The sequence below is a fragment of the Mycosarcoma maydis genome, chromosome 4, assembly GCF_000328475.2.
Source record: "Mycosarcoma maydis chromosome 4, whole genome shotgun sequence".
Lineage (NCBI taxonomy): Eukaryota > Fungi > Basidiomycota > Ustilaginomycetes > Ustilaginales > Mycosarcoma > Mycosarcoma maydis.
Genome location: NC_026481.1, coordinates 158,355 through 182,694, shown reverse-complemented (window position 1 = coordinate 182,694; position 24,340 = coordinate 158,355). Strand labels below are relative to the sequence as shown.

The 24,340-nt window shown below is 54.9% G+C and overlaps 7 protein-coding genes and 1 non-coding gene across 8 annotated transcripts; 3 read left to right on the top strand and 5 right to left on the bottom strand.

Annotated features, from left to right (window-relative positions):
- Positions 1-355: 355 nt before the first annotated feature.
- UMAG_05124 (uncharacterized protein) lies at positions 356-1,016 on the bottom strand (the record flags this gene model as incomplete). Its single annotated transcript, XM_011389887.1, has 2 exons — positions 356-483; positions 758-1,016. The coding sequence occupies 2 exons, from the start codon at positions 1,014-1,016 to the stop codon at positions 356-358; spliced, it is 387 nt and encodes a 128-aa protein (XP_011388189.1).
- An 838-nt stretch (positions 1,017-1,854) lies between these two features.
- UMAG_10177 (guanine nucleotide-binding protein subunit alpha-1) lies at positions 1,855-2,916 on the top strand (the record flags this gene model as incomplete). Its single annotated transcript, XM_011390038.1, has 1 exon — positions 1,855-2,916. The coding sequence occupies one exon, from the start codon at positions 1,855-1,857 to the stop codon at positions 2,914-2,916; it is 1,062 nt and encodes a 353-aa protein (XP_011388340.1).
- A 1,146-nt stretch (positions 2,917-4,062) lies between these two features.
- On the bottom strand, positions 4,063-4,163 carry UMAG_16034. The gene is made up of 2 exons: positions 4,128-4,163; positions 4,063-4,098 (listed from the first exon to the last, which is right to left on the bottom strand). It is a non-coding gene; the product is annotated as a tRNA-Arg (tRNA).
- A 2,455-nt stretch (positions 4,164-6,618) lies between these two features.
- On the top strand, positions 6,619-8,160 carry UMAG_05122 (uncharacterized protein; the record flags this gene model as incomplete). Its single annotated transcript, XM_011389886.1, has 1 exon — positions 6,619-8,160. The coding sequence occupies one exon, from the start codon at positions 6,619-6,621 to the stop codon at positions 8,158-8,160; it is 1,542 nt and encodes a 513-aa protein (XP_011388188.1).
- Positions 8,161-8,431: 271 nt separating this feature from the next.
- Positions 8,432-10,240, bottom strand: UMAG_10176 (putative lysine--tRNA ligase; the record flags this gene model as incomplete). The annotated part of the gene is made up of 1 exon (XM_011390037.1): positions 8,432-10,240. One exon carries the CDS (start codon positions 10,238-10,240, stop codon positions 8,432-8,434), a length of 1,809 nt encoding a protein of 602 aa, XP_011388339.1.
- Positions 10,241-12,225: 1,985 nt separating this feature from the next.
- On the top strand, positions 12,226-13,992 carry UMAG_10175 (putative sphingosine-1-phosphate lyase; the record flags this gene model as incomplete). Its single annotated transcript, XM_011390036.1, has 1 exon — positions 12,226-13,992. One exon carries the CDS (start codon positions 12,226-12,228, stop codon positions 13,990-13,992), a length of 1,767 nt encoding a protein of 588 aa, XP_011388338.1.
- A 107-nt stretch (positions 13,993-14,099) lies between these two features.
- On the bottom strand, positions 14,100-17,636 carry UMAG_10174 (uncharacterized protein; the record flags this gene model as incomplete). Its single annotated transcript, XM_011390035.1, has 1 exon — positions 14,100-17,636. The coding sequence occupies one exon, from the start codon at positions 17,634-17,636 to the stop codon at positions 14,100-14,102; it is 3,537 nt and encodes a 1,178-aa protein (XP_011388337.1).
- Positions 17,637-19,983: 2,347 nt separating this feature from the next.
- Positions 19,984-23,147, bottom strand: UMAG_05118 (uncharacterized protein; the record flags this gene model as incomplete). The annotated part of the gene is made up of 2 exons (XM_011389885.1): positions 19,984-20,603; positions 20,705-23,147. 2 exons carry the CDS (start codon positions 23,145-23,147, stop codon positions 19,984-19,986), a joined length of 3,063 nt encoding a protein of 1,020 aa, XP_011388187.1.
- Positions 23,148-24,340: the final 1,193 nt, after the last annotated feature.

The following is a 24,340-nucleotide window of genomic DNA, read 5'->3' as shown; positions in this document are numbered from 1 at the left end:
ATTTCCTGTATCGTACTACCGCGCCTGTTCGCTGTTCGCTGTTCGCTGTTCGGTGTTTTGTGTTTTGTGTTTTTGCTTCTCAGCTCGCCTGGCAGCGGATGCCTCAAAGCTACCTGTGCAAGGCAATCGAATCACGAATAGCCTGGACGGTGGCCGGTTGTTTCAGTTGTGGTCGTCTTGCAAGTTACGCCAAACTCACTAATTATTAATATTATAGTTGATCCACGAATTGTGAAATGTTTGTCTCAACCATCGTGAATCGTGATTGAAATCATGAATCGTGAAATGTGAATTGTATTCACGATGGCTACTTGTGACTACTCAGCACTCGTGACTGAATTACCAACGTCAAGCATCAACTCGCCAAAAATATTATAAACAAATCCGAATCAGAATCAATATAACCAGCCTTCACGCATGCACATGGGAACGATAGCGCCCGCACGCTGTCACAGTGACGAGTGTTGAATTCTGGACTCGTGACTGTAGCATCGACAGCGTGCTCACAACTTGAAAATGAGGTGCCTTGTGAACGGAGGCGTGAGGTTCCAAGTCAAACTCTAAAGTCCCGCGACGGCGAGCGATTCACGATTCACGATTCACGATCCACGATTTTGCGTGTTGACGGCGAGGCGAAATCACGATCAGCTGGCGTAGTAGCACAGGGGCGTTGTAGCACAGGAGCGACGTGGCACACACACACACACACGCGAAAGGGCGCAAGTCGGGATGGCCATCCACATACGTGATAACTTACTCTTGACCCGTTCGGCGTCGTTTGCCATTTCCAGATCTCTGTTGCGCAAGAGTCGTGAGTGCTCCGCAGGCTCCGCAAGAGTCCATCGTCGTACTCCAAGATAGTCATCAAACGCACGCGCCTTTACTGACGACGAGGCCCCCTTTCTTGCCATTGTGAAATTTGGTGCGAGTGCGGGTGCGGCAGCGGTGCGTTGCCCTTGGCCCGTTGGACCATTTTGGCTTGCTGCGTTGCCGCCTTTCTTGGATCGTTGTTCCATCGGGTGCTCCCCTTTGTGTGACTGCATCATCTCACGTCGATCTCGGAGGCATCAATCCTCAATCCTGAATACGATTTTCCGCGGTTGTGCGAGATTTTTCTTTGTTTGTCGCCCACAGCTCCCAGCTCCCAGCTCCTAGGGCGCAGTTCACGGCACGCGGCTTGGCTTTTGCCTGTTTGTTGGTCGCTGGCTCGCTAGCTCACTAGCTCGATTCACGCTGTGTAATGGATCGCTTGGTTGTCTTCCCCGCCCTTTATCGCCTGCGTTTTTGCTCGCCTGTTGGCCGTCTCTGAATTTCGGCCTTGGCGCACTCACAAGTGCGTGTGCACCTTCGTCCTTGGCTTCTTCGAGACCATCTCATCTCATCGCATCTCATCTCACCTCCTCTCATCGCATCGCATCGCATCCATCCATCACACCGAATCACCATCATCCCACTCACATCTTTGCATCTTTGCGCGTCCCTACACACATCATCCGTCCGTCTATCTTTTCATCCATCCATCCATCCATCCATCCATCCACCCTTTTCTCCTTCGCTGACCCTTGCCTATTGCTTCTATCGATTGGAACCGTCGCGCTGCCACGATCGACACTACTAGCCTTTCTCGATCCAAGACGATACCATACCCATCTACCGTCACAGCACTTGGAAGACTGCGCTAGCCCCACGTAGCCATCTCTACTCGCGCAGTCGATCGCCACTCACACATTCCTTTCTGCCGACCCAGTATTCAATCCGGACAAGCTCGACGTTGCTCGGCATTGCTCTCCTCCGCTCATCCACTTTCCTTGGCCCATACGCACATACCCACCAGCGTACATATACATAGCCATCATGGGTTGCGGTGCTTCCAAGGTCGACAAGGAGGGGCAGGCGCGCAACGATGCCATTGATGCACAGCTGAAAAAAGACCGTCTCGCGCAGAAGAACGAGATCAAGATGCTTCTTCTCGGTGCCGGTGAATCAGGCAAATCCACCATCCTCAAACAGATGAAACTCATCAACCATGGCTCCTACTCGGCAGAAGAGCGCGAGTCGTACAAGGAGATCATCTTTTCCAACACAGTCCAGTCGATGCGCGTCTTGCTCGATGCCATGGAGCGTCTCGACATCCCTCTCGCCGACGGCACAAACGCACCACGCGCCGAGATCATCCTCGGTCTTTCGCCCAGCATTGAATCCTCGGTGCTTCCGAGACAAGTCGCCGACGCCATTCATGGCCTCTGGGCCGACGCAGGTGTCCAGGCGTGTTTCGCGCGAAGTCGCGAGTACCAGCTCAACGATTCGGCCAAGTACTACTTTGATTCGATCCAACGCATGGCGGAACCGAGCTACCTGCCCACCGACCAAGATGTATTGCGCTCGCGTGTAAAGACGACCGGTATCACGGAGACGCACTTTAAGATTGGCGAGCTCAACTACAAACTCTTTGACGTCGGAGGCCAGCGTTCCGAGCGCAAAAAGTGGATCCACTGCTTTGAAAACGTCACCGCCATTATCTTTCTGGTCGCCATCTCGGAATACGATCAGCTTCTGTACGAGGATGAGAATGTGAACCGTATGCAGGAGGCGTTGACGTTGTTCGACAGCATCTGCAACTCGCGCTGGTTCGTCAAGACTTCGATCATCCTGTTCCTTAACAAGATCGACCTGTTCAAGCAAAAGCTGCCCATCTCTCCTATGGCCGACTACTTTAGCGACTATACGGGCGGAGCGGATTACAATTCAGCGTGCGAGTACATTGTCAATCGCTTTGTCAGCTTGAACCAGAGCGATGCCAAGACGATCTATACGCACTTTACCTGTGCCACCGACACAAGCCAGATCAAGTTTGTCATGTCGGCAGTCAACGATATCATTATTCAGGTCAACCTGCGCGATTGCGGTTTGCTCTAGGTTTCTTTTTCGTACAGCATTGCAATTTTGGCATTCAAGATTCCATTCACGATTCGTGATTTCGTACCTGGGGAAAGGCGCAAAACATCCACTTTCATTTTTTTGTTGATAGTAGCATTAGGAGTAGGTCGTGCTTGTCAAGCTATCTTGCTCGAGCCGTGCCGCGCAGAACTGCGTGTAGTGTCACTATGGATATTTGGCATGCAGAGCGCAGTGTTGTTCTTGGCTTTGAGTAAGGCTCTTGTCCGGTGCTCCGGTGCTCCGGTGCTCCGGTGCTCCAGTGTGCTGGGATGTGGCAAAGCAGCAAACCAACTCGTTTTTGTCGTTGGTATATGCATGCGCTGAACAATATCGAGATATCGCGGTCAATCTTAAACTCAAGGTAGATGATGGGTGAAGGCGCGGAGGGGGAAGAGTGATGTTGGTGAGTCATGGAATCATGAGGTGGATGAGGTGGAAAGGCAAGAAAAGAGCGACTGAAGTGAAGGTTGAGAGCGAGGTAAGCAGGAGTTTGGGGGAGGGGAAGGTAGATGTTGAGCTTGGAGTGGGAGACATGGATGGGATGACGATGGATGTGGACGAGGGAAGGTGGCAAGAGGGATCTGGCAGTATTAACGAGTAGAACTTGTAGGGAGAAGAAGAGGAGGCACTTTATTGGATATGCTCATTGCACGGTGTGGGGTGGAGCGGTCTGCATGGCGCATACGACAAACGCTCTCGTCGCCAATCCTACGCTTTCTGTCTTGCACCTCTCCGCAGCGCTCCACTCCGTGCTCTCGTGCCACATGAACAACTGTACAGTGTTTCCCCCTGTCCCCTTCCTTGTCCATCTGTTACCTTGTAACCACCAAAAAAAAACTCTCGCTATCCTAATCTTGGGCCTGCTTTCTAAAACTGCCAACAAAGTCGGCCCGCATCTGAATTTCATCCACGATTGCCGATCCTAGTCCATCTACGCCTGGTGACACAGGCCAGACGCTACGCACAGTCACATCTTGGATTTCCAAGTGTTATGGAACAATATTGTAGCAACTCATCGCCATGTCCAGGTTGTTCTTGGCTTGCTCGCAATTGAATGTTACCAACCAACTCAGCTCCATATTACTCCTAAACTGAGGCACAAAGAGAGTTTCTTTCCTAAAAAAGAGAGTCCTACGGGGATTGAACCCGCGACCTGCAGAATACACGTCGAAACGTAACTTCAGATATTGCCGAAGTCTGCCGCTCTACTGCTGAGCTAAAGACCCTTCTTATGTCTTAATCAGAAGATGTGCGTATATACTCTGAACATAAGGGTGTGTCCGCCACACCTCGCCTTTGGGTGGTTCTTCACGCTGCTGTGCACCTGGCGGGTCGCACTGAGCTGATGATTTGTTGCCACTTTGTCTCGATTCGATGGCCTCGTTTTCGTCGAGCTTGTAAGCAGACGCATGCTGCATTTCGCTGCATGAGAGCTGCTCTTGAACCGCAAAGTCGCAGCTCGCCTAAGCAAGCACGCAATGCGATTGGAGCCGGCCATCTGATGTTGTCAGAGTGTAATTGGTTGCAACCCCGTGGAGTGCCGTGGAGACTTGATGACAGATTCGGCTCTCGATTGAGGATAAACTCGAATTGAGACAAGATGGCGATGGCCGGAAAAGCTATGCGATGATACGGTCATGCGATGTGGGAGATGACGGTGCGGGGCGCGCTACTTTGATCGCGGAAGGATCCGGGGTAAGGTAGAGATGCAGCTAGCCCCTCACAAGTCACAGAGTGGAGAATTGGCTGAATCGGTTCGAGCCAATCATGAGCGATACGAGAGTTCAGAACGGCAATGCGACCACTTAGGATGCATACGGCACTATGTACCTGACACTTTCGATGTAAGCAACGAAGGAAATGAAGTCCACGAGCCATGACTGCATGGACGGAATTGACCGTTCTGTGGTCTGCCTTTTTCCCACGCTTACTGTAGCTCCGGTGCGGCCAAAGCGGTTCGGAATGATCCGAACGGTAGACATGGATGCGACGGTGGTGCGTAAGCGAAGGCTTGGCAACGTGGGGCTAAAAGGGGAAGGAGCAAGAGCAGGAGCACGATGCAAGCTGAGCGCAAGAGCAGAAAGCAATCAAGGTTCTGGGCGGAAGCTGAGTTGCCGCCAAAGATTACTGACGCGCCTGCCGCGGAGACAAATTGCGGCAACACAGACCGACGGACGGGCAAATGTACAGAAGTGTTTTATCCTCGCTTGATTCAGTGGGGTTCTGATTCGAGCGGAGATGGAATTTGCAGGGATCACAGCCGAGCATCGTCAACTATTATTGTCTGGCTGGTAACCTTGGTGCATGGCGGATCTGCGGACCAAAATGAGCGGCTGGAACTGCGGGCGGTCAGATGACATGTAACTTTATTCTGCTTGTCATCAACGTCTGGCAGCTTCCAAGGACAAATCACGACTCTGCGCGCAGAAACGGATGAGACGAGTCACGAGTGGAGCGTGGAGAAAAGCGCTGCAAAGTGGCTGCGGGGACGATGCATGGAAAGGCCGTCTGCTTTGGCAATGTCAACCTCTGATTGGCTGACTCTGCGGTCCGGGTAGATGAGCAAGAGGGTTCGCTGCTGCAACCGGCGCTGTATCACTGATCTGGCCCAAGCTTGATCGCCGGTGGGTGTCTCACGCCTTGAGAGCTCTGCTTTGTAGTTGCCAGTCGGCCAGAGCAGCACGGCAAATAGTGCGCATAGCAAAGACCGGCACTTTGCTTTACTATCCAGCCAGCTGTGCCAACCTGCAACTTTCACTGTGAATGGCCCCCCCACAAATATTAGGTCTAGATTAGATGAGCAGAGCGCGGTAGTACAGCCGAAACCGTGTCATCTAGATGTGCTGCGGCAAGACGAGCGGAGTACCGCATCCTTGACAAACACAACAATCGTCATTGGATTGGTGAATGGACTCCCCAAAAAAAAATACCCAAACACGGAAATTATTCCAAAACACAAATGTTTCAGGTCAACATTCGTGATTCGCGTTTCTCGATTAGTTCACCTCCAACCTGCGGCGCGGCGGTTGGCTAGTCTCCGGCCATCACACGTTCCTCTCGCCGTGACAGCTTGCAAAATCAAAGGCGCTGGGACGAGTGTCTCTACATGCCATCGACTCACCGTGCACTAGTGCGCTGACACTGTCAGACCGAAACGCGTGGTTCGCAGCTCGGCTTGAGGCGTCTGACCCCTGTCACAATCACGAATCACCGCTAGCGCAACAAGACAGTCGACATGCACAACACCTTCCAGCGCACTTCCATCAGCACAATGCACTCGCACGCTCACAGCGATGGCACTCGCCAGTCCTCTCGCTGGTCCCCCTCTCCGTGTGTGGTGTGTGTGTGTGTCTCCGCACCGGTCCGACGTTCGACATTCGATTGTCTGCTTCGGCTCGTGAGTAATCTGTGCCGGCTCGTACACTGGCCAGCTGGGATTCGAGCTCCGTTTCGCTCTTGCTCCCCACACCTCAGCGCGTCGAATATAAGGACTCTTTCATCGACACTCGCTACCTTTGTGTTGGATCTGCCTCTCCCCATCCTTCTCTGCTCCTGCCACGCCACCTTGTCCGGTCTCGCTGCCAGAGCCAAGAAGAACGAAGAATCTCAAGATAAACTGACTCGGCGTCACTCACCCTCCCCTCTCCCCTCTCCCCTCTCCCCACACCACCAAATTTCATCATGCTGGACCCAACCCACGGTCTGTTCAAATTCCCCTCGAAAGAGGAGCGAAGGATCGCCCGAAATGGCGCTCCGCTCAACCCGATCAAGCTCGCCATGACGCTCACTCCGATGCAGGGTGCCATGTTCTTTTCCGGTTGGTTCGCCTGGATGATAGACGCCTGGGACTTTTTCGCTGTCTCGCTCTCGGTCACGGCGCTTTCAGTTCAGTTTCAAAGGCCCACCCACGACATCACCACCGCCATCACCCTCACCCTCCTCTTCCGTTCAGTCGGCGCTGCCGTGTTCGGTATTCTTTCTGATCGATACGGTCGTAGGTATCCCTTGGTCGCCAACTTGCTCCTCATCGCTGCCTTTTCGCTCGGAACGGGCTTTGTTCAGACCTACCCACAGTTCCTTGTGCTTCGTTCCATCTTTGGCTGCCTCATGGGCGGCATTTGGTCGCAGGCAACCGCGGTGGCGCTCGAGAACATGCCCGTCGCACCACGAGGCCTCTTCTCGGGCATTCTGCAGCAAGGCTACGCGGTCGGTTACCTTCTTGCCGCCTCGGTGAATTTGTCTTGGGTGCAGAGGACGAACAACTGGCGCATCCTCTTTTTCCTCAGCTCTGGCCTCTCGGCTCTCGCCGCTCTCGTCCGTCTGGTGCTGCCCGAGTCGGAGCTCTTTCTTCGTCAAAAGGCGCAGCGAGATGCTAATGGTGCCGTGGGCGAGAGCAAAGCCAAGTTGTTCATGGCTGAACTAAAGGAGATGCTCAAGACGCACTGGCTGCGATGCGTCTACGGTGTCCTGCTCATGACTGGCTTCAACTTTCTCTCGCACTCGAGTCAGGATCTGTATCCTACCATGCTGCAAAAGTCCAAGCTGCTCACTGAAGGACAGGCGTCGCGCGCCACGATTATTTCCAACTGCGGAGCGATCAGCGGTGGTATGGTAGCAGGCTACCTGTCGCAGTATCTTGGACGTAGGATGACGATTATCGTATTTGTGCTTATCACGGGAGCCTTGATTCCGGCGTGGATCTTGCCGAACAGCTTTAGTGCACTTGCGGCGGGCGCATTCTTTTTGCAGTTTGGTGTGCAGGGCGCGTGGGGTGTAGTGCCTATCTACCTCTCCGAGATCTCGCCGCCTGCGTTCCGGGCTACGTATGGTGGTCTGGCGTATCAGCTGGGTAATGCGGCTTCGTCGGCGTCGTCGCAGATCGAGGCGGTGGGAGGAGACAACCTCAAGGACCGCAATCCAAAGTGGTACGCAGGGGCGCCCGCTGGTGTTGACGAGTTCATCCCGGCGTACGCACGCGTCTCGGCGATCCTGCTTGGGTCCGTGTGCGCCTACCTGCTGGTGGTAGTCACTTTTGGCTGGGAGTTCCGAGGCGCTGAATTCGAATCTGAACTGCCAGCCGCGCTTCACTGTTCCACGGAACAAGACTCGTCTCAGCTGGAAAAACAGCCAATCCATTTCACGCAAGACGCAGACGACGAGCACAGCCTGGAACCCGTGCACGAGCGTCATGACAAGGCATCGATCGACAAATCCAAGCTTTGAACCACACTCTCATTCTTCTGATATCTCAGCGCGTACTCGAATTTTGATGAAATATGTACATTAGTCGATCGCAAATGATTCACGATTGGTTTTCGTGCTCGAGAAGAAACGCCATGTGCCAAGGATGGTAACAAAAGAAAAACCAGAGAGCCGAGGCGGGGTGGATCGGAATGGATTGGTTTGCAGATTGGAGCGAATCATGAGCTGAGGCGATAGCGAGGCCGGGAGACGCGACATGAAGCAAGGGGGAGCGGGTGTGAGAGTGGTGAATTTAGGAGTTCGGGTGGGGGAGAGTGTCAGGGATGGGGGCAGGCTTGTTGTCTGTAGGGAGTGGCTTGTTGGCAGGGAAAGCGAGGACCTCCTTGATCGAGTTGGAGTCGGTGAGGAACATGACGAGTCTGTCGATGCCGAGGCCCCAGCCACCGGTTGGAGGCAGGCCGTGTTCGAGGGCGTCGATAAAGACATGATCGATGCCCTGTGCCTCGTCATCGCCCTGGTCCTTCTGACGGCTCTGTTCCTCGAAATTCGCGCGCTGTACCCAAGGATCGTTGAGCTCGGTATAGGCATTGCAGATCTCCTTTGTAGCAACAAACACCTCGAATCGTTCACAGAGCCCCGGGATATCGCGATGTCGCTTGGCGAGCGGCGACATGACCTGCGGATGTCCAACGATAAAGCTCGGATTGATGCACTGCGTCTCGATGAATTCGCCCGTCATCTTGTCGATCAGCCGCGAAGACGTGCGTGGCTCCGAACAGTCCACATTGTGCTTAGCCGCTAGATCCGAAAGCCACTTGCGTGTCTCTTCGGTATGCAGCTGATCCGCCGGAGGGAATCTCACGTTCATCGCAGCTTCCAATTCCTTGATCATGTCGAATCGCTTCCAGGGCGTCGAAAAGTCGATCTCATACTCGCGTCCCCCCTCGACGTCCTTTCCATCCGGATGGTACTTGATCTTGTACGATCCCGTCACCGCCTTGACCAAACCCGAGATCATGCTCTCGGTAATGTCCATCAAGTCGTACATGTCGGCGTACGCCATGTAGAATTCGCAGATCGAGAATTCCGGATTGTGCGTCTGGTCGATCGACTCGTTTCGGAAGACACGTCCGATCTCGTAAACGCGGTCTAGACCGCCGACGACAAGCTCCTTGAGGAAGAGCTCCGGCGCGATCCGCATGAACAGATCCAGCTTCAGATCGTTATGGTACGTCACAAACGGCTTGGCTGTCGCGCCACCTGCGATCTGGTTCATCATCGGCGTCTCCACCTCGAGGAATCCGAGGTTGTCCAGGAATCGTCGTACGTAGTTGATGATCTTGGCGCGCTTCACAAAGATATCGCGCACGTGATTGTTCATGATGAGATCCAAGTATCGCTTACGGTGTCGCTGCTCGGTGTCGGTGAATCCGCCCTTGTCGCCTTGAGATGCTTTGGGCAGCATCTTGAGACTCGGCGAGAGCAGCTTGATCGAGCTCGGAAAGATCGAGAGCTCGCCCTTCTTTGTCTTTCCAGGCACGCCCGTAACACCCACCACATCGCCACGACGGAGCAGCTCGTGGATCGCGAAAAAGTCGCCGTCCGTATGGTCCTGCAGCTGAGCTGTCACTTGCACCTTGACGCCTTCGCCGTGCAGGTCGTAGAAGCGAAGTTTCTGGCCGGAGGAGCGCATGTTGTGCAGACGACCCGCAATGCTCACCTCTTCCTGGTCCAGGTGCTGCCCTGCCTCGAGCTTGCCCTCGTACTTGGAGATGAACTCGGAGAGCGAGATCGAGACGTGGAATTTGTGCGGGTACGGATCCGGATTCTTGGACTCGCGCAGAGCGCTGATGGTGCGGAATCGACGCTCGTAGTACTGGTTCGGGTTGAGCTCTTCTTCAGCAGCCGCCGCCGATTTGACCGCCGCAGTAGTAGGCTGCGCAGGAGCTTCTGCCGCCTTGGCCGCTTTCTTGGCCTCCTTTTCGCGCAGCTTGAGTCGACGCTTGAGCTCCGACTTGGAGATCATCTCGCCCGTGAGCTCATCCTTGACCAGGTTGACAGCCTCGACGCCAGGCTGGTTGGGGGCATCCGTGGAAGACATACTGCGGATCGAGATTGGCACGAAGCACTTGTAAGTGGGCGCAGGCCAACGACGTGCGGACCGAGAGAAAGTCAAAGGTACGGTTTTGGGAACGAAGCTCAAACAACGCGCAAACGTCTTGAACATGCAATGTTGCGTTCCGTTTTCCAAAAGACGACACGCACGACCGATGTGCAGTGAGAGAGAAGCTAAGACGTGGTGTGATGATGGTGTCGAGAAAGACGTTCCGACCGACGTCTGAATACCAAAAAGAATCCGCTCCCAACGGCGAGTCACAGTCACGAGTGGAATCTGATTTTGTATCTCTCGCCTACTGACTCACAATCAGCGAAAAACAAAAACAAAAACAAATAGAAATCGCGAATAGAGAGAAAAATCAAAGATCACAATGCGCTTGAATACAAAAACAAGTCGAGCTTTCTGAGCAATGTAAATTCACGATTTACAGCATCAATCCTGAATACACTCGAGGCACATTGGCGGGTCCTCACGCTTGTGCTCTGTGCTCTGTGCTCTGTGCTTTGTGCTTTGTGCTTTGTGCTTTGTGCTTTGTGCTTGACTCGACTTGACTTGACGTGCGAGTCATGAGTGTGAGCTCGAATGACAGCATCACACTATTACGGTCTAACATCTAGCATCTACTCACCCGTCACTCACGACTCACACTCACGACTCGTCACTCACGACTCGTCACTAGTCACACGAGTCACACGCTCGTGGCTGTTTCAGTGGCCCGCACACTCGTGACTCGTGACTTGATCGTGACCAGCATCAGGCCAAGCGACCAAACCGGGTTGCGTGAAAGGATCAACGCGGTGAGTCTCATTGAAAATGGGCCAAAGCAAAAGGCCCATATGCTGCACGCTTGATGCGTTGATGCCTACTCGACGCGACGCCAGACGCTTCTCGACGAGCCTGAGCGTGGCAGGACGATCCAACGATGCGGGTCTTCTCTAGCACTGAGCAGTGTGGTTGCATCGGCAACACAGCCTCAAAGTTTGGATTCCATACGCAGAGTTTGATCTAGCACGATTCTGGCCAGAAGGCGTTTGAACTCGACGTCGATTCGCTGAGATCCACACACACACACCGTTTGAGGGGCGCGAGCGTTGCAATCCGAAGGCGCAAAATCGACACTCTGTGACCGCTCTACTTGGTAGTCGGTGCGTTCTGGGCTCGAACCCAACAGCGCATCAATCGTGAATGCGTATCTGTGACGCACCACAAGTTGTAAAGGTCAATGGGGCAGCTCCGCCGCATCCCTGCGCCGTTGTGCTTGCAAACTCGAGTCGACCAGATGTCATCTACGAAGCGACAAGCGGATTCGAATTGTGTCTCTTAGCACGTTTACGCGCGAATGTGTAACGCTGTGACGTCGCACTTGACGCAACCTGACGCAACCTTGGAAATTATCCGCCGCCAATCTGTGATTGTGGTTGCGATTCGTGATTCGTAATCGTGAAGCGTCGAAACGCGCCCGCGGTATTTTAGCTTCACTTGGCGTATCGCGCCGAGCGAATCATTCGTGATTGTCGCACTCACGACTGAGTAAAAGGGCCGAGCAGCGAACAAACGTGCTTTCATTTTCAGCCTGCACCATACTCACCCTCACAACTGTACAGCACAGTGAGTGCAGTACACTCCACTAGTGCCAATTCAACCGACCGAAACTCGCGACTCGTCTCAACGTTTTCCAAAAATGAGCCGAGTCGGCTATCAAGATTGACGCTCCGATTCCACCTCGTCCCACCTTCCCGCCACACATATATAGCCATCCATTCGCAGCGTCGGACCCAAGTCGAGCATTCCCATCCAAGATCGTCGCTCGTCACACACAGACACACACTCACACACTAACACACACACACACACACACTCACACACTAACACACACACACACACACACACACTCACACACTAACACACACACACACACACACTCACACACTAACACACACACACACTAACACACACACATACCAAACATGGCTGCTCGAACCCCCGCGCGAGAAGCAGCAGCTGCCAAGATGGCCATGCCCTCGTCCTTACTGAAGCGAGCGGCGCTTACCGCATCCGACGAAACGCTGCTCGTCTCGGCTCTCAAGATGCTCGCCACTTTTGACAACGCCAAGAACACCGTATTTGCGCTCGTCGTCTACCGCTACTCAACACGTCTGCTGCGACATGTTCGCGCGTACGGTATCTCGGAAAGTCTCTACCAGCTTTATTGTCTGGTTTCGGCGCAAGTGTTTGCACTGATCCTCAAGACGCCCGCGGCAAAACGCAAGGTGAAGCGCGAACTCGACACGGCCATGGCCGAAGTGGAAGCCAAGATTGTACCGCGTCCGTCGCACCTCGGGATCCACCACCAGCTGCCGCAGCTTGGAAAAGAGACCGAATGGATCAAGACCGAGCTCGCCAAACTACAGATCATGGAGGCCGGTGTGGACGCCAAACTGGTCGAGGCGGATTGGGAGAATCGCGACGGTCAGATGGTGTGGAAGGGCGGTAAAGTATCTGGCGCCGTATATCACGGCGGTGATGATCTGAGCGATCTATTGGCGGATACGATCAAGCAGTTCCTGGTAAGCAATCCTTTGCATCCGGACGTGTTCCCTGGAGTGAGGAAGATGGAGGCCGAGGTCGTGAGTATGGTGCTCAAGATGTACAATGCGCCCGCAGGTGCGGTGGGCGCCACGTCGAGCGGCGGCACAGAGTCGATCCTGCTTTCGTGTCTGGCCATGCGAGAGTGGGCGCGAGCGACCAAGGGCATCAAAGAGCCCGAGCTGATCGTCAGCGTTTCCGCCCACGCTGCGTTTGACAAGGCCGGCCAGTACTTTGGCATCAAGGTGCACCACATTCCCGTCGACACAGTGACGCGAAAAGTACAGGTGGCACGCGTAGCCAGGGCGATCAACTCGAACACAATCGGCCTCGTCGGTTCGGCGCCCAACTTCCCCGATGGCATCATCGACGACATCCCCAACCTCGCCAAGCTAGCCAAGCGCCACAAGATCCTGTTGCACGTCGACTGCTGTCTGGGCTCGTTCCTGGTACCGTTCTTGGAAAAAGCCGGCTTTGAATCCGAGCCGTTTGATTTCCGCATCGATGGCGTCACATCCATCAGCTGCGATACGCACAAGTACGGTTTTGGTCCGAAAGGCCTCTCGACGATTCTCTACCGTTCGGCGGATCTACGACGGTTCCAGTACTACGTCAAGACCGACTGGCCGGGCGGAGTGTACGCTACACCCACCCTATCCGGTAGTCGACCAGGCTCGCTCATCGCCGGCACTTGGGCGGCCATGATGAAGATCGGTGAGTCTGGCTACACCCAGTCTTGCCGTGACATTGTGGGAGCAGCTAAAGAGATCTCGACGCGCATCGAACGCGAGATCCCGGAACTCCGAGTGCTCGGTCGGCCGCTCGTCTCGGTCGTCGCTTTCGCCAGCGCAGCCCCGAACTCGGTATCCATCTATGATGTAGGCGACCACATGTCGAGCAAAGGCTGGCACATGAACGGTCTCGGTGGTGACACCCCGGCAATCCACATAGCCGTGACAAGACTCACAATCCCGGTCCTCGACCAGCTCATCACGGACCTCAAAGCCGCCGTCAAACACGCGCGCTCCTCGTTCACCGGCCAGAAAGGCAGCATGGCCACGCTGTACGGCTTAGGCAGCGGCGTCAGCGCAACCGCCATCGTAGGCCAGTTGGCATCTAGGTTCGTCGACACGCTGTACCTCGTCTAGTCGCTTTCCGTTGCACATGCTCCGTAATCGCACGTCGCGCGTTGCGCATTTGTTCATGTTCACTTTGTTTGTTTTTTTCTTTCTGTTTTGCGTTGGTCGTGAATGTCTCATTCGGCATCGTGCTGCTCGTGCGTGCTGGTTGTCTTGTCCCGATCCTGAATCGCCTCGATAGTCGCCTTGAACTCCAACAGTTGCGCCTGCAGGACTTGGTTGGTCTCGCCCAACCTTGCACACTCTTGTGTCAAGGTGTGCAGTTCTTGCTCGGTGTGCATCGACTTGGGGTGTTGCTCGCTGAGGAGGACGCTGATTTCGTGGCTCAAGGCTGTGCGCTGCTGCACTTGGCGCGTCAACTCTGCGCTCAAGTGCTGGTTTTCGAGCTCTACACTCTGCAACCTATTCTGGACGTCGTCCAAACTTGCCTCTGTGGCCTCGACGAGGTAGACCATCTGGTCCCACTTGTCCAAGAGCTTGCGCATCTGCACCCTCTGCTGCTCGTACTTGAGCACATCCGCATCCCAGTACGCTAGACACTCGGTAAGCTGCGCGATCTTGGCTTCGTACTGCTCCAGCTTGACCATTTTGGCGCGATCGCTTTGCAACTGCGTGTGCATCTCAAACAGTTGTGCGCCCGTCTGCTCGAGCTGCCGAGTGAGCGAAACGATGCGTGCCGAATCTTCCTCTGCCTGCGCCTTGAGTTGTCGTGCCTCGGACGTCCACGCCTTGCGCTCCTCTCGGTACGCCTTGAGTTTGTTGTTCAGGTCGGCTTCCCACTGCACGTGCCTCGCTTTTGTCGCCGACGCTTCTGCTCGACACCGTTCCAGCTCGGCGTGCTGCGCCTCGTTCGACGTGCGCAGCGTGCGCACCGTGTGGTACAGATTCTGTCGCTCCGCTTCCAGCGCTGTGTCGGTGACCTTTTCGCGATGTAGCCGTCCAATGTGTCGTAGATGCTGCTCCTTGAGGTACAGCTCAAAGTTGAGCTCGTTGCGCAGCAGCAGATTCTCGCGTTGCAGCAACGACACGCTCGTCGCTTGGCTCCCTACGCTGCCCTCTACCGCGGTGCGCATCGTCGTGTCGTACGACGGCATGGCTGACAACGCTGTATCGCTCGACGCTTCTCGTGCAGCTGTTGTCGGTGCATCCGCCGCCAAGTGGCTCATTGCGAGCGCATGTCGCGACGTGGGCGACAGAGGCGATGTACCGCTCACCGTGTGGTTAAGAGACTGCAACGACGACATCGAGCCGGACCGCGAACGCACACGTGCGAGCGACACGTGCGTGGCAGGAGACACGGGCATTGAGCAAGCCACATGTGAAGCGCTCGAGCTGCCCATCGCCGTTACGATCGCCGGCGTCGCCGCTGCCGCGGCACTAGCTGCCGGAAGCAGCTTCGAAAGCGTACTGCTCGCCGCCATGCCGCTCGCTGCCCTCGTCGGCATCGGAGTCGCTTCGTCCAACCTCTGCGCCGCTGCCGCCATGGGTTGGATGGCCGAGCCAAAGTCCATCAGTGTGCATGTGGCCTCGCTCGCAGCCTCGCCTGCTGCGCCGGTCGAGACGAGTGGCGCACCCGAACGCAACGATGCGTACGTGAGCAGAATCTCGTCCGGATTCACCGAGCGCGGCAGTCGTTGCCACTGACGATGCACCGAGCCCGATGCGCCGTACCAAGACGGATGCATGAGCGCCACAGCACTGCGCCTTCGATCCATGTCGAACGCTCCCAGCCTGGCTTCCGACGAAAAGACGGAGGCAGTCTCGTCGTCGGGCACATCGTGGCCCAACGAGCCGCTTCGCTGTCGCTCGGCCTGCACCATGTGCGAAGAATTGACGTCGTGCCACTTGCCGAGGAAGAGGCCAAGACATTCGGCGTTGATGTCGGCCGAATCGTGGTCGAGCCAGCGTTGCTTGTCGGTGAGTTCGGTCTCGGCGTCCATGGTGATGATGGCGGGATGGATCGTGTGTCGACGCAGGATGGGATCCGAGCGAGTCTGAACAGCGATTTCGTCCATCATGTCCTCCCAGGGCCCTTCAAAGGGGCTGTCGAACGACGCCTTGCGCAGGTAGTCGATGGGCGAGCGCAGGAAGCGGATCACGTTGCACGGGAAGAGACCGTAGAGAAAAGTGAACAGATGCTCTGCATTGGGGGGCGTCGACATGGTGGTGTCAAACGATGACTCGAGCCGGTTCCATCGCAACGAGCGCTTCATGTCGAGACGCTTGCCGAGCCGATCGATCTCGGTAAACTCCTCGTCCTTTTCCCTGCGCATCTGTTCGAGTTGGGGATCGTTGCCGACACGGCTCTCCCAGCCGTGACCCAGACGTCTCCAGTCGACGATGCGGGCAAAGATGCTGAGCAGGGTGGGCAGTCCGCCTGCGCCGCCGTTGGCGATCCAGTTGGGGATGTGAGGGATGAGCATGATCAGCGCGGTGACACCGAGCGAGACGCAAGTGGTCGAGGTGTCGAGCTGGAGCGAGAGGAAGAGCATGCGAGGGAGAGCGGTCGAGGTGATGTGGTAAGCGTGGATCGGGTAGAGGCGTAAGAAGGTGGAAAGCAAAAAGAGGAGCGCGACACGGGCGGCAGGATCGTGAAATGACTCGGCAACGTGGTGGAAGAACTCTTTTGGTTTTTCATTGCTGTAGACGAGGAGGATGGATTCGAGGTTTCCCTTCCAGACAATGGAGCTGGGATCTCGTACGAGATGGGCGCGACTCTGATCGCTCACCGCGACGTGATCGTGAGCCGGGGTGGCGGGTTTGTGGGCGTCGGTTGCACTAAATCTTTTCTGATCGCTATGAGCTGCTTCGTCTGCGGCGACGGGATGACTTTGGTGTGCTGCTTCGGCAAGGTAGAGGTCAAAAATGCGCTGAGTGAAACGACGAAACGTGTCTTGACGCGATGAAACGGATGCCGAGCGACTGGCGGGAAGGGAGCCGATGCTGACCGACGAGCTGCGTTGCGGTGGACGAGAGGGAGATGAGGAGGAAGCAGCAAGAGGAGCAGCCGCCGAGATGGGATAGGGTGCAGCACGCGCTCGACGTGGACCAGCGGCAGAGGCGGCAGAGGCGGGTGAGGCAGCCTCGGCCTCGGTGGAAGACGTGTTGGGCCAGACGGGAGTGGGACAAGGTTCGTCTTCGTATGCGGTGGATGGGGCAGCGACCATGGCCCGAACGACAAGCTCGCGGGCGCGGTTGGCGGTGATGTTCTGTACGGAAGCATTTTTGAGCAGAGGACAGAGAACGAGGTCCCACCAGTCCATGACGATGAATGTGGGGCCGAGCAGCGGCATGGTGACAAAGAGGGTGTCGATCAGAGCAGGGAGCTTGTGATGCTGTTGGGACTCGAGCTCGTTCTGGAACAAGTTTTGGATAGCATCGTTGATGCGCAGCGAGACGTGTGACCTGATCTGAGACGAAGGCGATGGGCCAGCAGCGGCGGGATGGTTGGCTTCATCGGCGTTAGAGGCGGATTGGAGTGAATGCGCATGTTCCTCGACAGCTGATTCGATGGCGCTGAGGATCGAGTGACGTGTTGATTCGTCGGTGGCAAGGAGTGCGGAACGAATCTTGTGAATGAGGTCCTTGAGCCAGGACTGGATGGCGCGCGGCAAGACCACGGCGGTCTGGTGGGAGAAAGAAGGGGGAGGCATGAGGGGCGGCTCTGCGGAAAGCGGGCGATGCTGGCGATGCTAGTGATGCTAGTGATGCAAGAAGTGGTTAGGATGCAATGCAAGAGGTGGGTATTGGACCGCTGAATGCTGTGAAAGATAGTTGGTGGAGATCGAGGAAAGCTAGTTCTGATGAAAGACTACGGGTGGAGAAGCAAGCGGCTTGCCAAAGGAAAGGAGGTGAGGGGGACGAATTGACTGGTGTCTTGAAAGTTAGAGTATCGGCAACCTTGACCAAAGATGGCTGACATTGAGAACGAGGGTGGGCGACAGGGCTGGCGAGAGCGATCGATGGGGAGTAGTTGGTGGTGTATGCGTTGAAGATAAGCCGTGCTAGAGCCGTAGGTAGAGAGTGCGCTAGATGAGGGCGCTCAATGGCACGACATTGGAAGCTGATTGTGTGTGGAGTGAAACGCTACCTAGCTGCAAGCTCTAGAGCGGACTGCGGATGATGGTAGAAAAAGGATAGAGTCGATGGAGGGATGGTGGAGGAGGGGGAAGACGAAGTGAGCAAGGAGGCTCTTTGTGGAGAAGGAGCGAAAGAAAGTCCAACGTGAAATTCACCTGAGGATTCGTGATCCGTGATTCGTGGTTCACAATCACAATCACAATCACTATCACAATCACAATCACAATCGTGAAATAGATTGTTCGGATTCACACGATGGACGATTCGTGATTCCGTGATGGACAAGCGACAACTGTCTGTCTCCAATCGCGGCATCGAGTGAGAAGAGTCGTTCGTGATTCGTGATTTGTGAATTTCCAAAGCGCTGAGCACAGACTGTGAGAGCACAGGAGCGCAGCAGCAGGCGGCTACAGCGTGAGTGAATGGGTTGATCTGGGCTTGATTGCTGTCTTTGTGCTTCACGCTTGTTGCGCCCGCCATCCGTCATCTTTTGCGGTTTGCGTTCTTGATCTGTGATTGTGAATGAATGCTGCACGAATCTCAAAGCTGTGACCGTTGCCATATGGCCCGAACCCAACGTGCACTCAAGAATCACGAATATCGCAATTCGTGATTGCCAAATATTCACGATTTTGATCGCAATCAGCCACAGCAAGCTTAAGCTCTTACTCTTCTGTGGCTGTTTCTCCACGCTTGCACCTCGGATGAGCCCGAACCGCTTTGGTAACCACATGCCATCATCGGGTTTGCCGGTCAATACTGAATACAGTTTCACGTTTTCGCTGGCTCTGCGTCCAACGCTTTCTCGGCCGTCGACATTCGGTAAACTCACACTCACACTGCATCGCTCAGCGTCAAGCGTTGGGGGATGCGGGTTGGTGTTTGCCAAGCGTAGAGCAAAGTGAGCAGCTAACATTCATCGTAAGTCACAAGTGTGGATAGAGCGATGCGGTGCGCTGCCGAAACCAAAGCTCGGCACGATGACTCCACTCGCGACTCGCTGCAGAGATAAAGGCAGCGAGTGGGGCGACCTATCAGATTCGTGATTCTCACTCACGACTTTGCAGTCAGTTGTCAGGGAGTCATGCGTGTTTCCCAACCACTTTTTGACACGCCAATCACCAACACGCCAAATCGTGAATCTGCTCGTCGTCGTATTCACACTTGACAGTCACAATCACAATCACAGTCTTCCACCACTCTTACTCTTGGCACATGACGCTGTGCCAACGATGCGTGATCGAAACTACCTTAGCTTTACTTACGTTTTTCACAACTCACGCTCGATCCGAGCGGCCACTCTGATCCAGAATAGAATAAATAATCGTGAATAATTGTGAATCGCGACTCATCTCACGTCTCGTTGCTCATCACTGACGTCTGCTTCTGTTGTGCCCTTTTCATTCGTGATTCACGATTGCCATTCACAATTCACCATTCCTGATTGATGATGATTGCGCTCAGAAGTGCGATCAAGTTGGAACAAATTTTAGCTCGTCTTCGACGTCATCCGCTTTTACCTTCACCTTCGACCCAACCCAGGCCATAACGCCATATTCGTGATTCATACCTTGATCATACACCAGTCTCTCAGTGCATCGCAATCGGACCCCAAGTTAAAGAAAAACTCTTCCTTTTCCCCGCACTTTCGAACCTCGCCAAATTATCCTCTTCCCCGTTGATCGCTTCCGCTTCCGCTTCCCCGCACAATCCTGTCACATGATGCCCAGATCGTGGTCCTCTTTCACAAGCTCAGGCGCTTCCAGTGAATGGATACACCACGCGATATCTCGCGAACCGAGCTCGATCGACGCACAGCAAGTCGTGCAGCAGTCTGCACCACAAGTGCCATATCAGTGCGTCGATCACCGATGCACGTACAAAAGAATACTCGTGACTGATACAGACTGCCTCGATCCCTTACGGAGCCACCTCCTCCCGATGCCAAGCAAAGTACTCTTTACTTGTGCTCAGCCGCTTCATCAGCTGTTCCACCTGCTTGCGTCTCTCCTCCTGCGTATCTTTGAGTGTTTGCTTGGCCTTGCGTACGCTGTACATGCTTTCCGTCCCCGCCAACCCAGCGGCATTGCCATCTCCCGCCGTAGCTCCATTGGTCGCACCAAAACCATTACCGCGAGCCGCCTTCTCGCGCTGCTGCATCGAAACGTTCTCTTCGTACTCGACACGTTCCAGTCGGAACCGTAGGTACTCGATCAACGACTGAATCGTCCCTGGATTGTTGGTCCCCATGCAGATGCTCGATATGGGCAAGCCCAATCGAATATCCCGGTCTCCATCTTTGTCCTTCACTTTGCGCGTCGACTGATCGGAAGTCGGCCAAGTGTCGAGCAAAGTGAACCCGCTATCATCCGTCTCGTTATTCTGCTCGTCTTGCTTACCGCCTCTGTCCGCCGTGCTAACATCCGCCTGGTCTTGGCCCTTGACATTCTCTGCGCCTGTTTCGACTCGGTTGAAAATGCCGCTCCCAACACCACCAAGCACCAAGCGTATCGTCCTTCGGTATACTTGGGCATTCGCTCCTGAAACTCACGCAAGTGCCAGTACTCTCGTCCGTCCACATCTACTCCCAACGGTCCGGTACGCAGCGCGTGCGTGTCGATCGCCAACTCGCCCAACACACGCGCATCCTGCCTGCGCCATGCGTGATCCAGCTCCATTTGCGCCTTTTCCACCTTCCACTCCTGATACTCGCGCGACACTATGCTCGGCGCACGCTTGTTGAGTTGCGCCAGCTCTTCCACCATCTCCTTTTCCATTTCCACGTTGGCCGCCTTCTGCTCGCGTTCCAGCGCCACAATATTGTCCGCCGCCAGCTTGAGCTCTTCAGCTACGCTGTCCGCCATAATCGCCGCATCGATGAGCGCAGCCAGGATCGAGATTTTGGTTTCGAGGTCAGCTGACTCCATCTCTTGTTCCACGCGCACGTCGTTTTTGGCATTGGCCTCGGCGCCGTTTCGCGCATCATAACGGTCGCTGCCATCATGATCAACCTCGATGCCGTTGTCCGAGCTTGCAACAGCGAACTTGCGCCTCTTGTTTTGTGAGCGTCCATCAGTTTGTCCATCTTCATCATCCGAAATGTCGATGACAGTGATGCCGGCCCCACCGCTATCATCGGACAGACGTCGTTTGCGACAAGCCTCGACTTGACGTGCCTCTTGTTGGTCTTCCTGTCGCTGTTTTGCCGCTGCAGCCTCTTCTTCCTTCTGCTGCTCTTGTTGCAATTTGATCGCCTGTTGTCGTCCCGTGAGCCTGATTTCTGGTGCTACCTCTTTTTGGACTGCTTTGCGAGCACGTCCGGATCGACGATCGCGCGTCCTCTCGTCGGGATCAGCCATACTGTCTTCATCGCTGAAATCGTCATAGACGTAGATCGACTTTTTGGTCGTCGCCCGTCGTCGCTTGCTTGGCAAATGGTCGTCATCATAAGCATCGCTCTGCATCTCGTCAAGCTCGTCGTCTTGCCACCGATCCAAAAGCGAGAGTTGACGTGCTGTCTCATACTGGTTGCTCTCCTTGGCTCGGCGTGCACGAGTGACGCGCGCCGCTGGGGGAGGTGAGGGTGAACCCGCAGCAGCCGCCACTTCGACCTCGACCGGAACATTGTGCTCGACAAAGCTCAGAGGCTTACGCTCAAATCCCAACTTGGCCAACAGCTCGGTGGCAGCAAACCATGGTTCACCGCGCTCCAAGTTTCTGCCATAGGTGCGAAAGGAGCTGATGATCTTGACAAACGGTTTGGCGGGTTGGCCCTTGTCGATGTTGGTCATGCCAGAGATAGTCTTGATAAGACAGGCCAGCATGTCCTGTACCAGCGCATGCGTCCAGTGCTCAAACCTGTCGAGTTGGTTGAGCACACTTTTGCTGAGACCAAACTTGTCAAAGCGCACCATGCTCTCGTAGATCCACATGCGAGCACGCAGGTTGTCGTGCGGTAGCTTGGTCGGGATCACCTCGAACACAGGAGGTGCAACTTGGGTTGGTGGCTTGAGCAATGTCATTGGCGGTGCTCGGGCGACGTCGGTGGAGAGCATGTTGGCAATCGTGGTTTTGGGCTTGCTGACTGGAAGAGGCAGCGTGCAGATGCCGTCATCGGCGTCGTCTGGTTCGGTGGCAGCGTCCGACTTGGAATTGGATTGACCATTCGGTTTGGGTGGTGCCGCGAGGGTGTCGGCAATCGTGCGATTGTTTGTGTTCGCCTTTGTCTTTGCTTTGGCTGGTGCGCCTTGTGCTGCTGTGTGGGCGTTTGCTTTGGGTTGAGTGTTCTTTGACTTGACTTGGTCAGCAGTGTCGATGGTGCCATCCTTGTTCCTCTTGGAACCAAACGGTCTGCCTAGTGGCTCGAGGCCGACCGCTTTGCGGCAGATGGAGCATACACACTTTCCACGGCACTTGGGACATTTCCAGGCGTACTTTGTTTCTGACGGAGGACAGTGCTCTGCTGGGTTGATCATCATGCGATTCGACATGACGATCACCTCCGGGTCCTGGTCGTAGAAGCGTTTGAGCGAAAAGAAGCAGTAGCGACCAAGACAACGCTTTTCGGGCGTTCGCATAAATGTGCACTCAAGAAGAGCGCCCTTGCAGTTCTGATGGTGTTGGTGGCAGAGTTTCTGTGGGCCGCCGACGACATTGACGTGGGTTCGTGCTCGTATCGCATCGCTCACGGGTGTAGTGCGCGGAGGGATGGGGTTGGGGTTGGGTTTGGGGCTGGCTTGATCAGCGTCGGCGTGGGTGCCGGGGCGGGTGCTGGCCATTTTGCGCTTGCCTTTGGCTTTGTCCGACGTTGAAAGGGCTTTGGCAGTGGAAGGTGGAGCGGTTTCCGACTTTCTAGCCTTGGGCTTGGCGTTGCTATTCGAGACTGATTTGGCGACGTTGGAAGTGGAAGCGGGTTTTTGGAGTGCAGATGTGGAGGAAAGCTTGCGAAGTGATGCTGGCTTGGCCTTTATGCTGGACTTGGACGACGAGCAAGAGGATCGTTGAGAAGCGTCCGAGAGCTCGGAAAGTGAATCGTCAGTGGCGGTGAAGTGCCAACCGATCGAGAGATCTGCTGATGCGGGCATGGTGGCAGCAGATGCGGTCGTGATCCAACGTGTCGAACGGATCGAGCAGAGAAGGGCGAAAGGAGCCGAGTCAAGTGTGAGAGGAGTGGGGAGAAGAGGAGAGGAGAGGATATGAGCTGAGTTTTCTAGTGTTGTCGCATTTGAGAGAAGCGGTGATAGAAGCACAAATTGATTCGACAGAGTGTGCGTCGATCGACTTTCATCAACCACATCGACAGTGAATCACTCTCCTCACACACACACACACACACACACACACACACTCTCTCTCTCTCTCTCTCTCTCTCTCTGTATACGCTGTATAAGCTGTACAAGCTGTACAATCGGACAGACCCGACATATTGGATCGGAATCGAAGCCGCCGAGTTGTCGAGTGACACTTTTGCTTCATGTGACTGACAATCACGAATGCCAAAGCGGTATATATACATACAATACTCGTGACTGTACAGTTTGTGGCTCGGACGAGTAACCCCAAATCGCGAATCACGAATCGCAAATCGTGACGTGTGAATCGTGAATGTGCCCTGTGTTCCATGAAGGGTTTGTTCACCTTAAGTCGTGACTGAGCCGCGAGTTACATTCGTGATTAATACAGTCACGAGTGTGAGTGGCGAGTGTGGGGACCTTTGGCTGAAACTCTGTCTTTGCTTTCCACGCTCTGGTCGGAGCGAGTCGAGCACAGAATCCAGGGTCCTTGGTGCTTCACGCTTGTTGACCAAAACGTGAATCGCGAATCGTGAATCTGTGAATTATTTGCTCTCACGAACCCCAAACGTGAATCCTCAATCCCGCACCACTCACAAATCACGAAACTAGGAGATTCATCAACGCGTCGCGTGGCGCGCCAAGTTTGAGTCCAACACGCAACACACTCATAATCACGAATCACGAATCACGAATTGATTACGTTCTGAAAATTTTGTCAATCTCACATGCGCAAAACCGTCGACGGTGGACTCGTGACTTGCGACTCACGACTGTGAAGCTTGTGGGCTGACGTGTGACTGACATGCGAGCATGCTTAATTTAACGCGCGTACAGATAACTCTAGCCTCCCTTTGTCCTCCTCCTCTGCCACGTCCTCCTCCTCCTCCTCCCTCATCCTCCTTCTCTTCTTCTTCCGCCTTCTACGACTGCCGTCATACTCGCACTGCTCAACTCAAGCAAGCTTGTCCAGAATCACATCCATC